The sequence below is a fragment of the Bos grunniens genome, chromosome 14 (assembly GCF_055505025.1).
Source record: "Bos grunniens cultivar Pamir isolate PY7600 chromosome 14, Bosgru_T2T1.0, whole genome shotgun sequence".
Lineage (NCBI taxonomy): Eukaryota > Metazoa > Chordata > Mammalia > Artiodactyla > Bovidae > Bos > Bos grunniens.
Genome location: NC_141178.1, coordinates 73,604,055 through 73,620,559, shown reverse-complemented (window position 1 = coordinate 73,620,559; position 16,505 = coordinate 73,604,055). Strand labels below are relative to the sequence as shown.

The 16,505-nt window shown below is 43.5% G+C and overlaps 1 protein-coding gene across 6 annotated transcripts in view; it reads left to right on the top strand.

The window, feature by feature from the left end:
- ADCY8 (adenylate cyclase 8) overlaps positions 1–16,505 on the top strand; it is a 227,919-nt gene that overhangs the window by 187,022 nt on the left and 24,392 nt on the right. For all 6 annotated transcript variants that reach the window (XR_015140304.1, XR_015140305.1, XM_086335569.1 and 3 more), the window contains 2 exons: positions 2,784–2,956; positions 13,193–13,271. Coding sequence is in view for 4 of the 6 variants with exons in the window: in XM_086335569.1 (XP_086191695.1) it covers positions 2,784–2,956; positions 13,193–13,271 (252 nt within the window). In the remaining 2 variants the exon portion in view is untranslated. The remainder of the gene's footprint in view (positions 1–2,783; positions 2,957–13,192; positions 13,272–16,505) is intronic.

The following is a 16,505-nucleotide window of genomic DNA, read 5'->3' as shown; positions in this document are numbered from 1 at the left end:
CTCCCCCTTAACACTTTGTCGAGACATGGGAATCTTTCAGTCGTCACTCAGACATTTCCAGAATTTCTTACCTGTCTCCTCTGCCCATACAGAAATTGTCTCTTCCTGTCATAGGAGAGAGAAGACAACCAGTTGTTGGAAAGACCCATGCATAACAAGGCTGGAATGGCTTTTAGAAATTAAGCCCGATATGCCCACTAGAGTTAATATTTACATGCACAGGTTGTATCCAGGTGTCCTCAGTATCATTTTCTAATCATGAGAACTTGAAAATTTTACTTAAGCTTTATGAGCCTCAGTTTTTTCACCTGTAAAATGGAAATTAGGAGTCCAATCTTGACCAGCTGCTTTGAAAAATCACAAGGGAAGACCATGTGTATAAAAATCAAAGTACCACCACCAAGTGGGTCTTTGATAATGCAATTTTTATTCTTTTTTCCTACTGGATACTCAGAATCCTAACCTTTCGACCAGAATGATATAGTGGATCCTTCTGTAAGGGAAATGGGCTGAGGATCTTCCTATAGAAGGCTGAAATCTACCTGGGCAGACTGACACCTGGGGGTCACTCTAATATTGCAGCCCTTGAGTGATTCCCAACTGGCCTATTGCACAGCTACTTCTAATACAAGATGGCAAGTATCAGGCTGGGCTGTGAAGGTTGCCGTGGAGGAATGAGGCCGTATTCAGAAGCACCTGGAGGATTTGCATGAAAGTTTCTCAGAGGAGAGGACACCTGTGAGAAGAGCAAGGCTTGGTCGCATGCATGAGAGTTGAGAGAAACAGGACACTGGAAAAGCAAAGTACTAGAGGAACAAGAGAGCAGGGAAACAGCTGTGGGAGATAGCCAGTTTATAGTGCTGCTGCTGCTGCTGCTGCTAAGTCGCTTCAGTCGTGTCCGACTCTGTGCGACCCCAGGAACTGCAGCCTACCAGGCTCCTCCGTCCATGGGATTCTCCAGGCAAGAACACTGCAGTGGGTTGCCATTGCCTTCTCCACAGTTTATAGTGAGGCTGGAACATATGTCGGGATTTGGAAAGTGAAAAGGAATCTGATATATGACAGTCTTGAGAATTTTGCCATGCAGGAAGAAGAATATAATTTGAGAGACTAGAGAGCCATGGAAGGACTTCAAGTTAAGGAGTGATGTGGTCAGATCTGAGTTTCAGAAATACTGGCTGGAAAATAACAGTATGTATTCAGAGACTTCCCTTGTGGTCTAGGGATTAAGACTCCGAGATTCCACTGTGGGGGCCACAGGTTCAATCCCTGTTGGTGAACTAAGATCCCATGTGCCATGTGGTGTGGCCAAAAAAAAACAGTAGTGTATATTCAGTAGGGATTGGGAACTAGAAGCAAACAGCTGCTAGAAAACTGTTCCAAAACTGTAAGTGAGAACTAAAACAGAAATAGGATAGAAGGAGAAAGGTGGATAGATATGAGATTTATTGAGGAAATAGAATCTACAAGCTTAGGATGAGCAGACTGTGGAATATGGGGAAAAGAAAAGCAGCAAAGATGAGACCAAGATTTTTGGCTTGAGAAATGGTGCCAATGGTTCCCCCAAGAATTGGAAAGAGAGTTTTGGGGAGGTGGTAATAGCTTATGGTGAATGATGTTGGATTCGTGATCTCCAAAGAAGATTTAGCTTCAGGACCAGGGACCAGGCTTGATCACTCAAGAGCTTTTGTGTAGCAGAGTTTTATTAAAGTGAAAAGGGGACAGAGAAAGCTTCTGACATAGACATCAGAAGGGGCACGGAGAGTGGCCACTCACTAGTCTTAGCAAGGCCTTATATACTTTCACCAGACACACTCCCACAACATACATCTTAAATTAACAAGATTACAACTAACAATAGAAAGGTCTTACCAGACCCACGGGGGCTGCCCTTGTGGCCCAGCTGGTAAAGAATCCGCCTGCAATGCAGGAGACCTGGGTTCAATCCCTGGGTTGGGAAGATCCCCTGGAGAAGGGAAAGGCTACCCATTCCAGTATTCTGGCCTGGAGAATTCCATGGACTGTATAGTCCATGGGGTTGAAAAGAGTCAGACACAGCTGAGTGAATTTCACTTTAGAGCTTCCCTTGTAGCTCAGTTGGTAAAGAATCTGCCTGCAATGCGGGAGACCTGGGTTTGATGCCTGGGTCAGGAAGATCCCCTGGAGAAGGAAATGGCAACCCATTCCAGTATTCTTGCCTAGAGAATCCCATGGACAGAGGAGCCTGGCAGGCTACAGTCCATGGGGTCACAAGAGTTGGACACAACTTAGTGGCTAAACCACCACTACCAGACCCACTCCCACAATATACATCTTAAGATAACAAGATTAGTCAGAAGGTTCTTGTTAAGGAGAAACATGTCCTCAAGCAGGATACATTGTTGTCATACATCATTGGTACAGAGTGTAAGGGAAAACATATCCTTGAACAAGATGAGCTGTTTTGTTGTGCAATCATCAGCTCTGGGTTTAAAGAAAAAAAATTTGTCCTTTTCTCCTCCTTGAGAACCCCAGACCCCTATCTCCTCCTTGAGAGCTTCAGACCCCTCTCTCCTCCTCGGGAACCCTGGACTTCTTATCAACCTACCTAGAAATTGACTCTCTCAGTGGTAAGGAAATGATGAGTTCAACTTGGGACCTGTTGAACTTGAGGATGGCCTGAGACCTCCAAATGGAGATGCTCAGCAAACATCCGTATAAAGAGACCTACTGGAATCCATGACTAGGAGAATGACCGGGCCACATTCCTGTTGAATCTGACCAGCTACCTTCTCTCTTTCTAGTACTTTGTCTTCACGGGGGTGCTGGCCATGGTGACCTGTGCGGTTTTCCTCCGACTCAACTCTGTCCTTAAGCTGGCTGTGCTCCTGATCATGATTGCCATCTACGCCCTGCTGACCGAGACCATCTATGCAGGCCTCTTCCTGCGCTATGACAACCTGAACCACAGCGGAGAGTAAGTGCCCACCACTGTGCTCAAAAAGAGCTCCACTTCTAGTGGGAAATGAAACCATTGGGAAAATGATTAAGGTAGAGTTATTGAAACTTAGAGACTGATTGAAAATTGACATATTTCTCATGTACTTTCTGGATGACAAGTTTAGGCAAAGTTCCTAGTTATCCATTTTATCATGTGTATTCACTACAGATTAATTCATGGATTAAAGTTTGGACTAGACCATAGCTCAGGTCTCCCCACATGTAATAATTTACAATTCCTTCAACTGTAATAGCTCCGAGATTTGTAAGGTCTGGTTGTCATTTCGCTGTAGCACTATCAGTAATAGCAGACCCTGTGCATTGAGAAGTTGCTAAACTCCTTACATTGTGTAATTTTGAAACATGGAAAAATACAACAACAACAAAAATCTTAGCCTAGATTTCTTAGAGAACAGAGCTTGAGGCAAGCATGAAGTGCTAATCCAAACCCAGGACGGCAAAAGTGAGGGGAAAGGAAGTGAAAAAGGAAAGGATGGAAGGCAAATACAAGCCATATTATGCTGCTCAGATGAATCGTGAAGCTGGGGCTTTGGAGGATGTCTCGAAGTATCTCTGGGTAGGCGACAAGGTAGGAAAAGTCTCTCAGGAGGGATGGAATCTGTTGGTTCCTTCCCTCTCATTTCTCCCATTAGTCTCAGTCTATACTCTGGATGTACTGCCTGGTGATGTACCTCAGCCATTTCTACAGCCCTTGGGGAAACCAGACCCCACACCTGCCTTAGGGAGCTCCACGGGAGCTGGAAGTGATGGAAGGAGCCAGACACCGAGCAGAAGGCTGATTGGCCTTGAGAGGTGGGAAGAACAGAGGTCTCTCTGAGACCAGAACACGTGGCCAACAGTCTGAGAAATAGAGGAGGAAAAGACAGTCCAAGAAGTCTCAGAAAATGAACCTGAGACTAATAATGGGAACATTTATGATTCAACAGCTGGAAATAAACAATGTACACAATTAGTCATGTTTCCTTCTGCATTTTTAAAAGGATAAAGTATTTCAGATATTGTTGAAGTTCCCTTCCCCAGCATTGTTCTTTTATCCTCCTCCCAAGAGTCAACTTCTAATGCATTTAATGTATATCCTTCCCATCCATGTGTTTTATATTGGGTAGGCCAAAAAGTTAGTTCTGATTTTTCCATGAACTGAAAAAATCAGAACGAACTTTTTGGCTAACCCAGTGTGTGTGTGTGTGTATACATATATATATATATATATATTTTTTTTTTAACCCAGTATATATTTAGTTGTGTCTGTATTTTAAATTGTTTATAAAATTCTTAGGCTATCATGTAATATTGTAGTTTTTAGACACATCTAGGTTCATATCTACAGATTCAACTCATTTTAGATAGAACATACCAAGATATATTTATCCTTTAACCTATAAAAACATTATTGATACTTCAGTGATCACCATTGAAAATATCTCTTTGGGTTCATATCTCAAAGCACACTTACTGGAATAGATGGTATCTGCATTTTCAACTTTTTAAGATCTTGCCAAATGGCTCTCCAACAAGTTTGGAACAGTTTCTCTCTTACAAGCAGTGGTCTCTGTAATTCTTATTCAGTTCCTTAGTGAGAATTTTATCTCATTGTTTTCATTAGTAGTTCCTTCATCATGAATAAGTTTGTGCAGTTTGTTGTTGTTTATTGGCCATTTTCGGTAAACTTCCAGGTCATGTCTTTTGCCTGGTTTTCTATTAGGTGCTTTTGCCTTTTTCTCACTAGATTTGTAAAGGTTCTTTATAAATTCTAGGTACTAATTTGTGCCTGTTATGCGAATGCAACATCCGCTTTATATCCATTACCTTATTTAACCCTCATGGCAACAGTCTGAGGAACACAGGCTTCAGATCAGATCAGATCAGTCGCTCAGTCGTGTCCGACTCTTTGCGACCCCATGAATCACAGGACGCCAGGCCTCCCTGTCCATCACCAACTCCCAGACTTCACCCAGACTCATGTCCATCGAGTCAGTGATGCCATCCAGCCATCTCATCCTCTGTCGTCCCCTTCTCCTCCTGCCCCCAATCCCTCCCAGCATCAGAGTCTTTTCCAATGAGTCAACTCTTCACATGAGGTGGCCAAAGTACTGGAGTTTCAGCTTTAGCATCATTCCTTCCAAAGAAATCCCAGGGCTGATCTCCTTCAGAATGGACTGGTTGGATCTCCTTGCAGTCCAAGGGACTCTCAAGAGTCTTCTCCAACACCACAGTTCAAAAGCATCAATTCTTCAGCGCTCAGCCTTCTTCATAGTCCAACTCTCACATCCATACATGACCACAGGAAAAACCATAGCCTTGACTAGACGAACCTTTGTTGGCAAAGTAATGTCTCTGCTTTTGAATATGCTATCTAGGTTGGTCATAACTTTCCTTCCAAGGAGTAAGTGTCTTTTAACACAGGCTTAGAGAGGTTCAATAATTACGTGGATGCACACAGTCAGTAGGTGGTAGATCCAGATTCAAACTCAGGTCTTTCTGGCTCAAAAGCCCATCTTTGTAAATATTGCAAACATGTCTTTCACATCAAGATGAAGAATCTCTCACCAAATGCCCAGGGTTCAAAGAAAGTCAAAATAGTTTCCAATTAGATTAAATGGTTAGTGGCAACAGATGTCCCATCAGTTCAGTCGCTCAGTTGTGTCCCCCTCTTTGTGGCCCCATGGACTGCAGCACTCCAGGCCTCCCTGTCCATCACCAGCTCCCAGAGTTTACCCAAACTCATGTCCATTAAGTCAGTGATGCCATCCAACCATCTCATCCTCTGTTGTCCCTTTCTCCTCCTGCCTTCAATCTTTCCCAGCATCAGGGTCTTTTCAAATGAGTCAGTTCTTTGCATCAGGTGCCCAAAGTATTGGAGTTTCAGCTTCAACATCAGTCCTTCCAATGAACACCCAGAACTGATGTCCCATGACCAAGTAGAAACCAGCACAAAAGAGGGCAAAAATATACATGAACAGATAGGCCATTTTTGTAGTAAAAATAAAAATTAAATCATCTAAAATTATTCATTCAAAGGAAATTTTAAAAGTATTAATGGAGCAAACCAGGGCTCTGGCGTCAGATCCAGACTCTGCTGCATTAGAAGGTCCCTTCCCACCTCTGAACCTCAGTTCACTCATCAGCAAAGTAACTGTACTCTAGTGTAGGGCTGCATGAGACTCTGACATGCCTGGCACATTGTAGGTGTTCAGGATCTGTTCACTCCTATCCCGTCGTTCCTTATTAGGAGAAAGGTTTAGTTCTGAATTCTGTTTTGAGGTCTTAAGGAAAAACTTTTTGTTAAATTGTTAAGTAGGATTCTAAGAGTGCGCATAATCCCAAGTTCGTTGCTGCTTTTCTCAGCTTCCTGACTCAAGGTGGATTGTCAGTTAGTCTTGTATTGATTCACACTCTGCTATCAACAGAATTAAATTGATAAGAAATGGAAGAGTCCATTCAGCCTTCCCTCTCGGCCATGTTTATAAATCAACGGGTCAGTAGTCACTGTGGATCCATTTGGCAGTCACTGTCTGCTCCTGCTGTTGGAATTTAACCAATCCTGTAGGAGCTCGCATTGGTTCAGGGCATTTCTGCTGATTGTTCCTGGGGAGTGGGTCCTGGGGAAAGTACAGAGAACCTAGCACAGGGCATCCTGGCTACATCCACACTGAGATGACCCCAATACTCAGACTCTCTATCTTCTCATGAGGCCGCCTCCATGACGACCCCCGTCTCCATGGGTGACACTGAGCCCAAAACAGGGGAGGCACCCTCACTGCCAGTATCTCATCAGTCCCTAGAAACGCATCCGCCTCAGCACCCTAGTAAGGACGACTACATCGTGACACCTGTGAGCACAAGTTTAGGAGTCCAACCACCTGTCTTCAAATCCCAGCACCTTCATCAACCAGCTGTGTGATCTTGAGAAAATGAATTAAAAGCAACTTAACCTCTGTAAGCCTTGATCTTCTCATCCATGAAGTGGGGGTGATAATAGTTCCTATGTTGTAGGAATATACAAGAGATAAATTGTGATATTGGAAACTTAGCTCAAGGTCTGGCATAGAATAAGCACTTGATGAATACAAATGATTATTACAGTAAGTCCCCTACATATGAACAAGTTCCCTTCTGAGAACATTCATAAGTCCAATTTGTTGATAGGTCCAACAAATAGATACCCAGCTAACACAATAGGCTAAATAATCAGTTCAGTTCAGTTGCTCAGTCGTATCTGACTCTTTGTGACCCATGGACTGCAGCACACCAGGCCTCCCTGTCCATCACCAACTCCCAGAGTTTACCCAAACTCATGTCCATTGAGTTGGTGTTGCCATCCAACCATCTCATCCTCTGTTGTCCCTTTCTCCTCCTGCCTTCAATCTTTCCCAGAATCATGGTCTTTTCAAATGAGTCAGCTCTTCACACCAGGTAGCCAAAGTATTGGAGTTTCAGCTTCAACATCAGTCCTTCCAATGAACACTCAGGACTTATCTCCTTTAGGGTGGACTGGTTGGATCTCCTTGCAGTCCAAGGTACTCTTAAGAGTCTTCTCCAACACCACAGTTCAAAAGCATCAATTCTTCGGTGCTCAGATTTCTTTATAGTCCAACTCTCACATCCATACATGACTACTGGAAAAACTGTAGCCTTGACTAGACGGGCCTTTGTTGGCAAATAATTCTATACTGTAATAGGTTTGTAATGTTTTTCAAGCAAATAATACATAGAAAACAAACACAAAAAATAAAGAAAACATGTTTAATCTTACAGTACAGTACCAGGTACATCACCACTGCTTTTACTCTTGCTTCCAGACATCCTGGTCTTCAAATAAAGACGCTGTACTTCTGTATGCTGTATGTCACTAGACAATAGAGGACGCATGCATGTACAATGTAGCCAGACTTGTGAACTAACTTGCGTGATTGGACATGTGAATGCATCTTTGCATCCTTGAAAGTTCACAGCTTGAAGGTTCATGGGTAGGGGACTTACTGTGTTAGACATGACCCTTTCTATAGCACAAATACTACTATTCTTAGAAATATCCCTACTTTCATCTCTGGACTGCTGTATCATACCTGATCTCCTAACCCACCCTTTCAAGCCATCCTCCTCAAAGCCATCTGGTCAACTCATTATCCTTCTTAAAATCCTTAGGGGTTCCTGGTTACCTCTCAAGAGAGAAAAGTTCAACTTGTTTGTCAAGAATTTCAAAACCCTCCCTGGAGTCCCACTGACTCCTCCAACCTTATCTCCTACAACGCCACAGGTCACTGTTTAGATCTTGCTTTGCAGCCATGGGAAACCATATGCTATTTCCCACATGAGCCTCTGCACTTTCTTCCCCTTGCCAACCATGCTCAAGACTGCCTCCTCCATGAAGCCGTCTCTGATCATTCCTCATTTTCTAATCTGTGCATATAATTTTTTATCATTGCACTTATCTCTGTCTGTTTGAATCATTGATTTCCATGTCCTCCTCCTCTGTTAGAATAGGAGCTTTTAAGGGCAAGGGCCATTACCCATGTTCATAATTTTGGCACTTAGTGGAGTATCTGGCAGCAGGTGCCCAACTAAATGTTTGTTGAATGAAATGAATGAGTGACTGATGGAAATAGTAGTTCATTTGGAATCCTATTACACCACTAGTTCACAGTAAGCTGTTTCATCTACCTACAGCCTATGATCTCCTGGGTGTCTCAGTAGTAAAGAATCCATCTGCCAATGCAGGAGACAGAAGAGATGTGGGTTTGATCCTGTTAGTGGGAAGATCCCTGGAGAGGGCATGGCAACCCACTCCAATATTCTTGCCTGGGAAATTTCATGAACAGAGGAGCCTGGCAGGTTACAGTGCACAGGGCTGCAAAGAGTCTCACACAGCTGAGCAACTGAGCACACATTCATTCACCCACAAACCATGTGATCCCCATGCTGTCGGTAGAATTTGCTTCTGAACCAAAGTGTCATAACCTTTGCCATGGGCTTTGGTAGCTTCTGCAGATGCACAAATGAATAAGATACTGTAAGGAGCTTGCCTACTAAATCACTTCAGTCGTGTCTGGCTCTTTGCGACCCTATGGATTATAGCCCTCCAGGGTCCTCTCTCCATGGGATTCTCTAGGCAAGAATACTGGAGTGGGTTACCATGCCCTCCTCCAGGGGATCTTCCTGACCCAGGAATTGAACCCACTGCCTCTTCTCCTACATTGGCAGGGAGGTTCTATACCACTGAGCCATCTGGGACAAGGAGCTTAGAGGCAAGTAATTATAAGTAAGTGCATGTTAGAAAGCCGTGGTAGCTTACTGAAAAAGCATCATTAAGATGTGGATTGATAGTCAGCTTTCACCATTCACTAGATTTGTGTCTCATTTAACATCTGAGTCTCAGTTTCTGCTTTACTAGAACAGGGAGAATAATATTTTAAGTGCTGCTGTGACAATTAAAGTAGGCAATGTACACAAAGTGTTATTAGAGGTATGACATAAAATCAGTGCTAAGCAAATGCAGTATGGCAACAGAATAAGAGATAAATTCGGACTGGCTGGTTTATTTTGGGTTTCACAAGGGGAAATGGGAACTAATTGCAGCATTAAAATTTGGCATCAGATGCGCAATGGCTAACGCTCTGACTTGGTGCCTGAGATGTGAATTCTCATCCTGGGACACAAATCAGCTATGTGACCTTGAGCAAGCATCTTATTCTTTCTGGGCCTTAGTCTTCAACCAGTAAATTGAAAGGCTTGCAAGGACCATTATATGATGTATGGCACACATAATATGGAATTCGATGGGTCCATTAAATTCATATCGTGCAGTATTTAATTACACAGAAGTATTTTCATATACATACTCAGTGCAAAAATATGTTACCAAGCAGTCTGAACCCTCTGATTCTAAATTTGGAAGCATAAATATATTTTTGCATGAAGGAAAAGGAAATGATATTGAGCCGATTCCAAAATACTAATCATTGTTTTCTCTGGGTGATCCGCTGAAGAACAATTTTTATTTTTTTTATTTGTGAATTTGTATTAGCTTCCAAATTCACTACAGCTAGTATGAGTACTCTGCAATGATCAATGCTCAAATTAAATATTAAGTTAATGAGGTATCAGATAAGATGGTCTCTGAAGATTGTGGTAGCCCTGAGGATCACATTTTTCTACATGTGCCTTCACTTAATTATGTCCTTTTCTATGAGCATAGGGTGAGGATACTATCAATTCAGTAATTTTGTTAACACAAATAAATTAGTTCCAAATGTCCTTGGTTTCGTGTCTCTGCCACTTGATATCTGACAAAGTATTATAGTTTTGTACAAATTTCAGCCATTTGGCTCTCTTTGGAAGTTCTTCAAATAGTCATAGAAATTACAAAGAAGAAAAAATCCTTTCAACTCACAATTCTTTCTGGATGTTCTTTGGCCTGGCTAACTTACTGTGCATTTTCTGTAGTCTCTACTCAGGCCATATTTTTTCCATCTGAAATACATCCTGAAGACTCAACAACCATTCATAATTTTCCTTTACTTTTCTTCCGAATGTGATCTCTCTATTTTTAGTCAACCATTACTTTCATAATGATTTAAGATGTATTTACGTTTTCTCTTGAAGGTATGTTTTATGTGATACGTTGCTGAGCTTTAAAAATTCTTCTGCATCGCAAAGGAAAGCATATCAGAAGTGTCAGTCAGAGCAGGCGTTCAGGCTGTATTCATGAGGAGCTGAACACAGGACATGTCCCATTCAATCTAAGCCGTGTGAATGATGATGTTGTAAAATGCCGCCACTAGGAGCAAGTTGATGTACTGGGAGCTTTAAGGGGTAAAGAGAGGGAGACATGGGCCACACACCATGCCAAGCATGTGTGTTGCCAAAATTTGGTCAATTATTTCTCACAATTAAGGGGGTAAATGCAACTAGAGTCCTTCCCAAGGCAACAAACTGAGGTTCAGAGGTATTGAGTAGCTTGTCCAAGGTCAAACCATTGGTCAGCAGCAGAGCTGAGACTGAAAGCTGGGTCTGCATGAGTACAGCATTTTATTTTGTCAGGTGTCCACAAGCTTGAAGGGCCAGAGAATTGTGACATGAAAAAAGGGTTCTGTTAGTATGTCCCTGTGCACAGCACTGTGGTGACTATGACTGAGTGAATGAATGAATTCTAGCCGCTAAAATTCTGGATGGCAATATATGACTCACAGTCCAGCTGTAACTGTACAGCTCAACCAGATCTGAGCACTCTCTCCTGCTGAGTCTGCGTGTGGCCTAAGACTGGATGTATGGTATTTATTTATCCTCCCTGCACTAGAGGCTTGTAAACCAGCTGTTAGCTAAGCAAGATCTGTGTCTCATACCTATAGACTCCCCTCCCCCCTTTTCCTCCCAAACTCTTCAGTTCAGTTTGGTTCAGTTGCTCAGTTGTGTCCAACTCTTTGCAACCCCATGGACTGCAGCACACCAGGCTTCCTTGTCCATCACCAACTCCCAGAGCTTACTCAAACTCATGTTCATCGAGTTGGTGATACCATTCAGCCATCCCATCCTCTGTCATCCCCTTCTCCCACCTTCAATCTTTCCTAGCATCAGGATCTTTTCAAATGAGTCAGCTCTTTGCATCAGGTGACCAAGGTATTGGAGTTTCAGCTTCAACATCAGTCCTTCCAATGAATATTCAGGACTGATTTCCTTTAGGATTGACTCTTATCAACCTTTGATATTCAGCTCTTGAGTCTTGCCTGAATATCCAGCCTAGTTTACTTTCTCTTCCCTTATATGCCCATGGCAGCCAGAGTGTATCCTTACTATGGGTTATACCATGTTATGAAACCATCTGTCTAGTTCTTTCCTTTACTGAACTGTACTGAGGGCAAAGGCAAGGTATCTTCTTCAGTTCTGTACCCTATCATGTGCCTGGTGCACAGTAGATGGTCAATAATTATGTGTTTCACTGGGGCTACAGAAAAGAGATGTAATAATGAGTTTCATCTATTATTAGCATCTTATCTCCAAGGAAAAGCAGATGGAACTGGGAATTCATGAATCTGCATCTTGTTGCAGCCTACAGAGTTCCTCGGAGCCCTGGGTCCCCATGTGCACAGTATCTCCCCAAGAGAAAGCACATTTCCATTCCTGAATCTCTGTTCTGCCTGGAGAGCTGGACTGGGTCTGGCCCTGTGTAAGCTGGGAGGGTCTTTTAGTGTAAGGCGAGGTGAAAAGCCAGCCTTGGCAGCTGAGTTCATGCTGTATTGCCCTGAGCCCCATGCTCCTCCTGCTAGTCTCCAGGGAGAATAGAAAAGGGAAGGCTGGAGATGGCCTGGGTGCCACCATATTTACGCCCATTCTACTCTCTGAGCACTGAATCTCATCTCTGATGGCCCTGTTGTGTCCCTTAACACATCAGAGTCAAGTTACCTTTGAATGAGTTCTGAGTATGTGTATGCTTTTGGTTGGGAAGCTATAAAGCAAACGAGTAATGTGATCTGGTTTTGTTGTTGTTCAGTCACTAAGTCATGTCTGAGTCTGCGACCCCAAGGACTGCAGCATGCCAGGTTCCTCTGTCCTTCACCATCTCCTGGAGTCTGCTCAAACTCATGTTCACTGAGTCAGTGATGCCATCAAACCACCTTGTCCTCTGTTGCCCTCTTTTCTTCTTGGTATTAAAAAAACAAAACTCTAGCAGCCATGCAGAAAAGAGATTGTAAAGGAGAACAACAGTGCCCAAAATTGCAATAAGACTTTGTAATAAAAACCTAAGTGTGATTCTTAGAGTACTGAGAACAGGCACTGCTGCATAGCAAGTACCATGTGCCTGTCTCTTAAGTGGGATGACACTGAAGAAAGAGTGTCTGTCTTCACATGGACCTTTGTGACAAGAAAGTGTAAGACCTCCTTGAAATTTAGAAAAAATCTTTTTGCAATAGAAGACATCATTATTAATGTGAATGCATTGTCTAGATGCTAGACTCTGGAGTCTTCCACCAGGTATGACCTACGTGACCTTGTGACCTTGGGGGTCAACTGGTTTCCAATTAGCCTACGTGGAGGCCTTCAGAGAGCCCCTATCATACAGTGGGAGCTCAGAAAACAGCTGCTCCTTTCTTTTTATCCCACTCCAGTCTGAATCTCAGTTTCATAATGGGTCTCCTTGAAGTCCCTTCATAGTTGTCAATAACCACGCCACTATTTGCATTTCTCCTCCTGACAGAGATTTCCTGGGGACCAAGGAAGCGTCACTGCTGCTAATGGCCATGTTTCTTCTTGCCGTTTTCTACCATGGACAGCAGGTAATCTGACGTCTTCCTCTGACTGCCTGTGGTTACCTGGCATTTCCTGCTGCCATAAAACTGGCCTGGGGGGCCACCACTCACCTCTGCATAAATGACTTTTAGTAGCTTGCAGCAAGTGGCAATTCTTCTTTTTCTTCTTCTTTTATTTTCTTTTGTTTCTCCCCCTCCCTTTTTTTTTTTTTTTTTTTTTGCCCCTTGGCTGAGCCATGCATGGCTTGTGGGATCTTAGTTTCCTGACCAGGGTTTGAACCTAGGCCCCAGTAGTTAAAAGCACTGAGTCCTAATGATTGGACTGCCAGGGAATTCCCAGCAAGTTGTGATTCTTAACAAAACAATTCCTAGTATGGAACACTTAATAAAAAACTAAGTTGGAGATGATTTGGAGAGCAATATGGTTTTCATTCCCTTTTGGTGTATCTCCTTCAATGAAATGATTATAAGGGGAAAAAAAACAGAGCTTTCAATTTCTGGCTGAGGCCAGCTGGGATCTCTCCCAGTTCTGTTGCCTGGATAAAACTATTACTATGGAAGTTGACCTGATGGGACAGTGGTAAAGAATCTTCCTGTCAATGTAGAAGACCCAGGTTTGATCCCTGGGTCGGGAAGATTCCCCTGGAGAAGGAAATGGCAACCCACTCAAATATTCTTGCCTGGGAGATCCCATGGACAGAGGAGCCTGGCAGGCTATAGTCCATGGGGTCACAAGGGGTCTGACACAACCTAGCAACTAAACAATAACAATGGAAGTTGTGTAAATCAGATTTGGGGATTTTTGTGTTTGGGCTTTTTTTTAATTTTTATTTTCTATTGGAGTATGGTTGAGTTAAAATGTTATATTAGTTTCAAATGTACAGCAAAGTGATTCAGTTATATATGTATCTATTCTTTTTTAAAATCTTTTCCCATTTAGGTTATTACAGAGTATTGAGTTCAGATAGTAAAGAATCTGCCTGCAACTCAGGAGACATAGGTTCAATCCCTGGGTTGGAAAGATCCTCTGGAGAAGGAAATGGCAACCCACTCCAGAGGAGTGGTAGACAGAGGAGCCTGGTAGGCTACAGTCCATAGGATCTCAAAGAGTCAGACATGGCTGAGCAACTCACACACACACACACACACACACACACACACAGAGTATGGAGCAAGGTTCCCTGTGCTATACAATCATTGTTTGTTTGCTAAATCGTGTCTGACCCTTTTGTAGTTCCATGGACTGTACAGCCCGCCAGGCTCCTCTGTCCACGGACTTTTCCACGCAAGGACACTGGAGCGGGCTGCTGTTTCCTTCTTCCTTGTTAGCTATCTGTTTTAAATATAGGTACGTGTACATGCCAACTGGGTGGTGCTAGTGGCAAAGAACCCGCCTGCCAATGCAGGAGACATAAGAGACGTGGGTTCGATTCCTGGGTCGGGAAGATCCTCTGGAGGAAGGCATAGAACGGACTCCAGTATTCTTGCCTGGAGAATCCTATGGACAGAGGAGCCTGGAAAACTACAGTCCACAGGGTCCCACAGAGTAGGATACGGCTGAAACAACGTAGCATGCACACTCACAGGCACATGCCTATTCCAAACTCCCAATCCGGCTTGAGGACCATCCTAACCAAGGTTCCAATCCCACCCTGCCTCCAAGAAGTTTGTGGCCTTCTCCTGACTCTCTGTTTCCTCCTCTTTAAAGTAAGACAGTAATTCCTGACTAGGGCTGTTTTGAAGAATCATTTGAGATGATTGTATGTAGCATTTTGAGCACTGCCTTTCCAGAGATAGAGGAGGCACTTCATCATTGATTTGTCCTGAGTAGATAAAGAGCCTATAGTATTGATGCCACTTCCCTGTCTGCCAGGATCTGGGGCGGGCACCATGGATAGCCTCGTACAAAACCCCACCCCCAGCCCCAAGGCTTCCTGTCTCCTGGAGGAGAGTGAACACTAAATAATGCAATGTGGGATGTGCTATGCGTGGACCAGCCTTGTCCAAGGACCTCAAGAGTCAGAGATGCAGGAAATTATTCTGCATGGAGCATCATACCAGGCCTCACCCAAGAGATGTCACCTGTTCTCCACAACTGGTAGGATTTCTCCATGCAGACTCAGACCATGAATGCAGCAACACTCATCACTTTCTGCTAGAGCCAGGACGTCTGCTTCACTGCCGTGCTCTGGATCCCAGTCCGTCTCTCTGTGCGTGTACTTCAAAAAAATAAAAGTAACCAGGAAAGGAAAAAAACAAGAAGACTATCAGCCAGAGCAGAAATAGAAACATACCACTGAGAAATCACCATGGAGACAGGGAGGTAATGAATCCTGAGAAACCAGCGATGAAACAGCCAAAAGCCCCAGGAAGCTAGAGATACATACATAAAGTTATTTGTAATAAAGCGGGATGGTAACATGTTGTTTAGTCAGTAAGTCGTGTCTGACTCTTTTGTGACCCTGTGGACTATAGCCCACCAGGCTCCTCTGTTCATGGATTTCCCAGGCAAGAAAACTGAAGTAGATTGCCAGGGGATCTCCCCAACCCAGCAATCAAAATGGCGTCCCCTGCTTGGCAGGTGTATTCTTCACCACTGAGCCACCTGGGAAGCTGATGGTAAAATGTGCTCAGGGGAACAAAGTCAATAAAACTAAACCTGGCAATCGAAGGAAAGAAGGCAAGAGTTAACATGTATCAGCCGCCTATTATGTGTCTGGCACTTCACCTGAATTATCGAACCATCTCAACAACCTGAATGGTCGTTATGATGGATCTTGTTTTACAGATGAAGGAAGTCAGGCTGCTGAGCTAGAAAGTGAGAGAACTAGAATTCAACCCCAGATCAGTCTCCAGAGCCCACCTTTCCACTTTCTCGATCAGGGGAAAAACAAAAAGCACTGTCTGTGTATCTTCACAGCACCAAGGGCATTCCGTCCCACAATATGACCTCACCTTGCTTTTCAGTTTCAGCTGTAACACTAAGCCAAAGGTCAAAGTCTGGCCAATGGCAGTATCCCCCGACTTAGGTCTTTCTGGTTTTCTGTGAGAGCTGGGATCATGTCCTCCACGTCCTGATGACTTCTAGTTACAGGGGAGAAATTCTTCATCTGACATACAAATGACAATCAGACAAGGCAATCCTATAGAAAAGTGTGCGTATACTCCATCACATGGGTTTTAAACTGACACGTGAGAAATTCTCAGAGATGGCTAAGAGAAAGTTCAGAAGCGGGGTCGGGGCTCATTCTAGAATAGGAA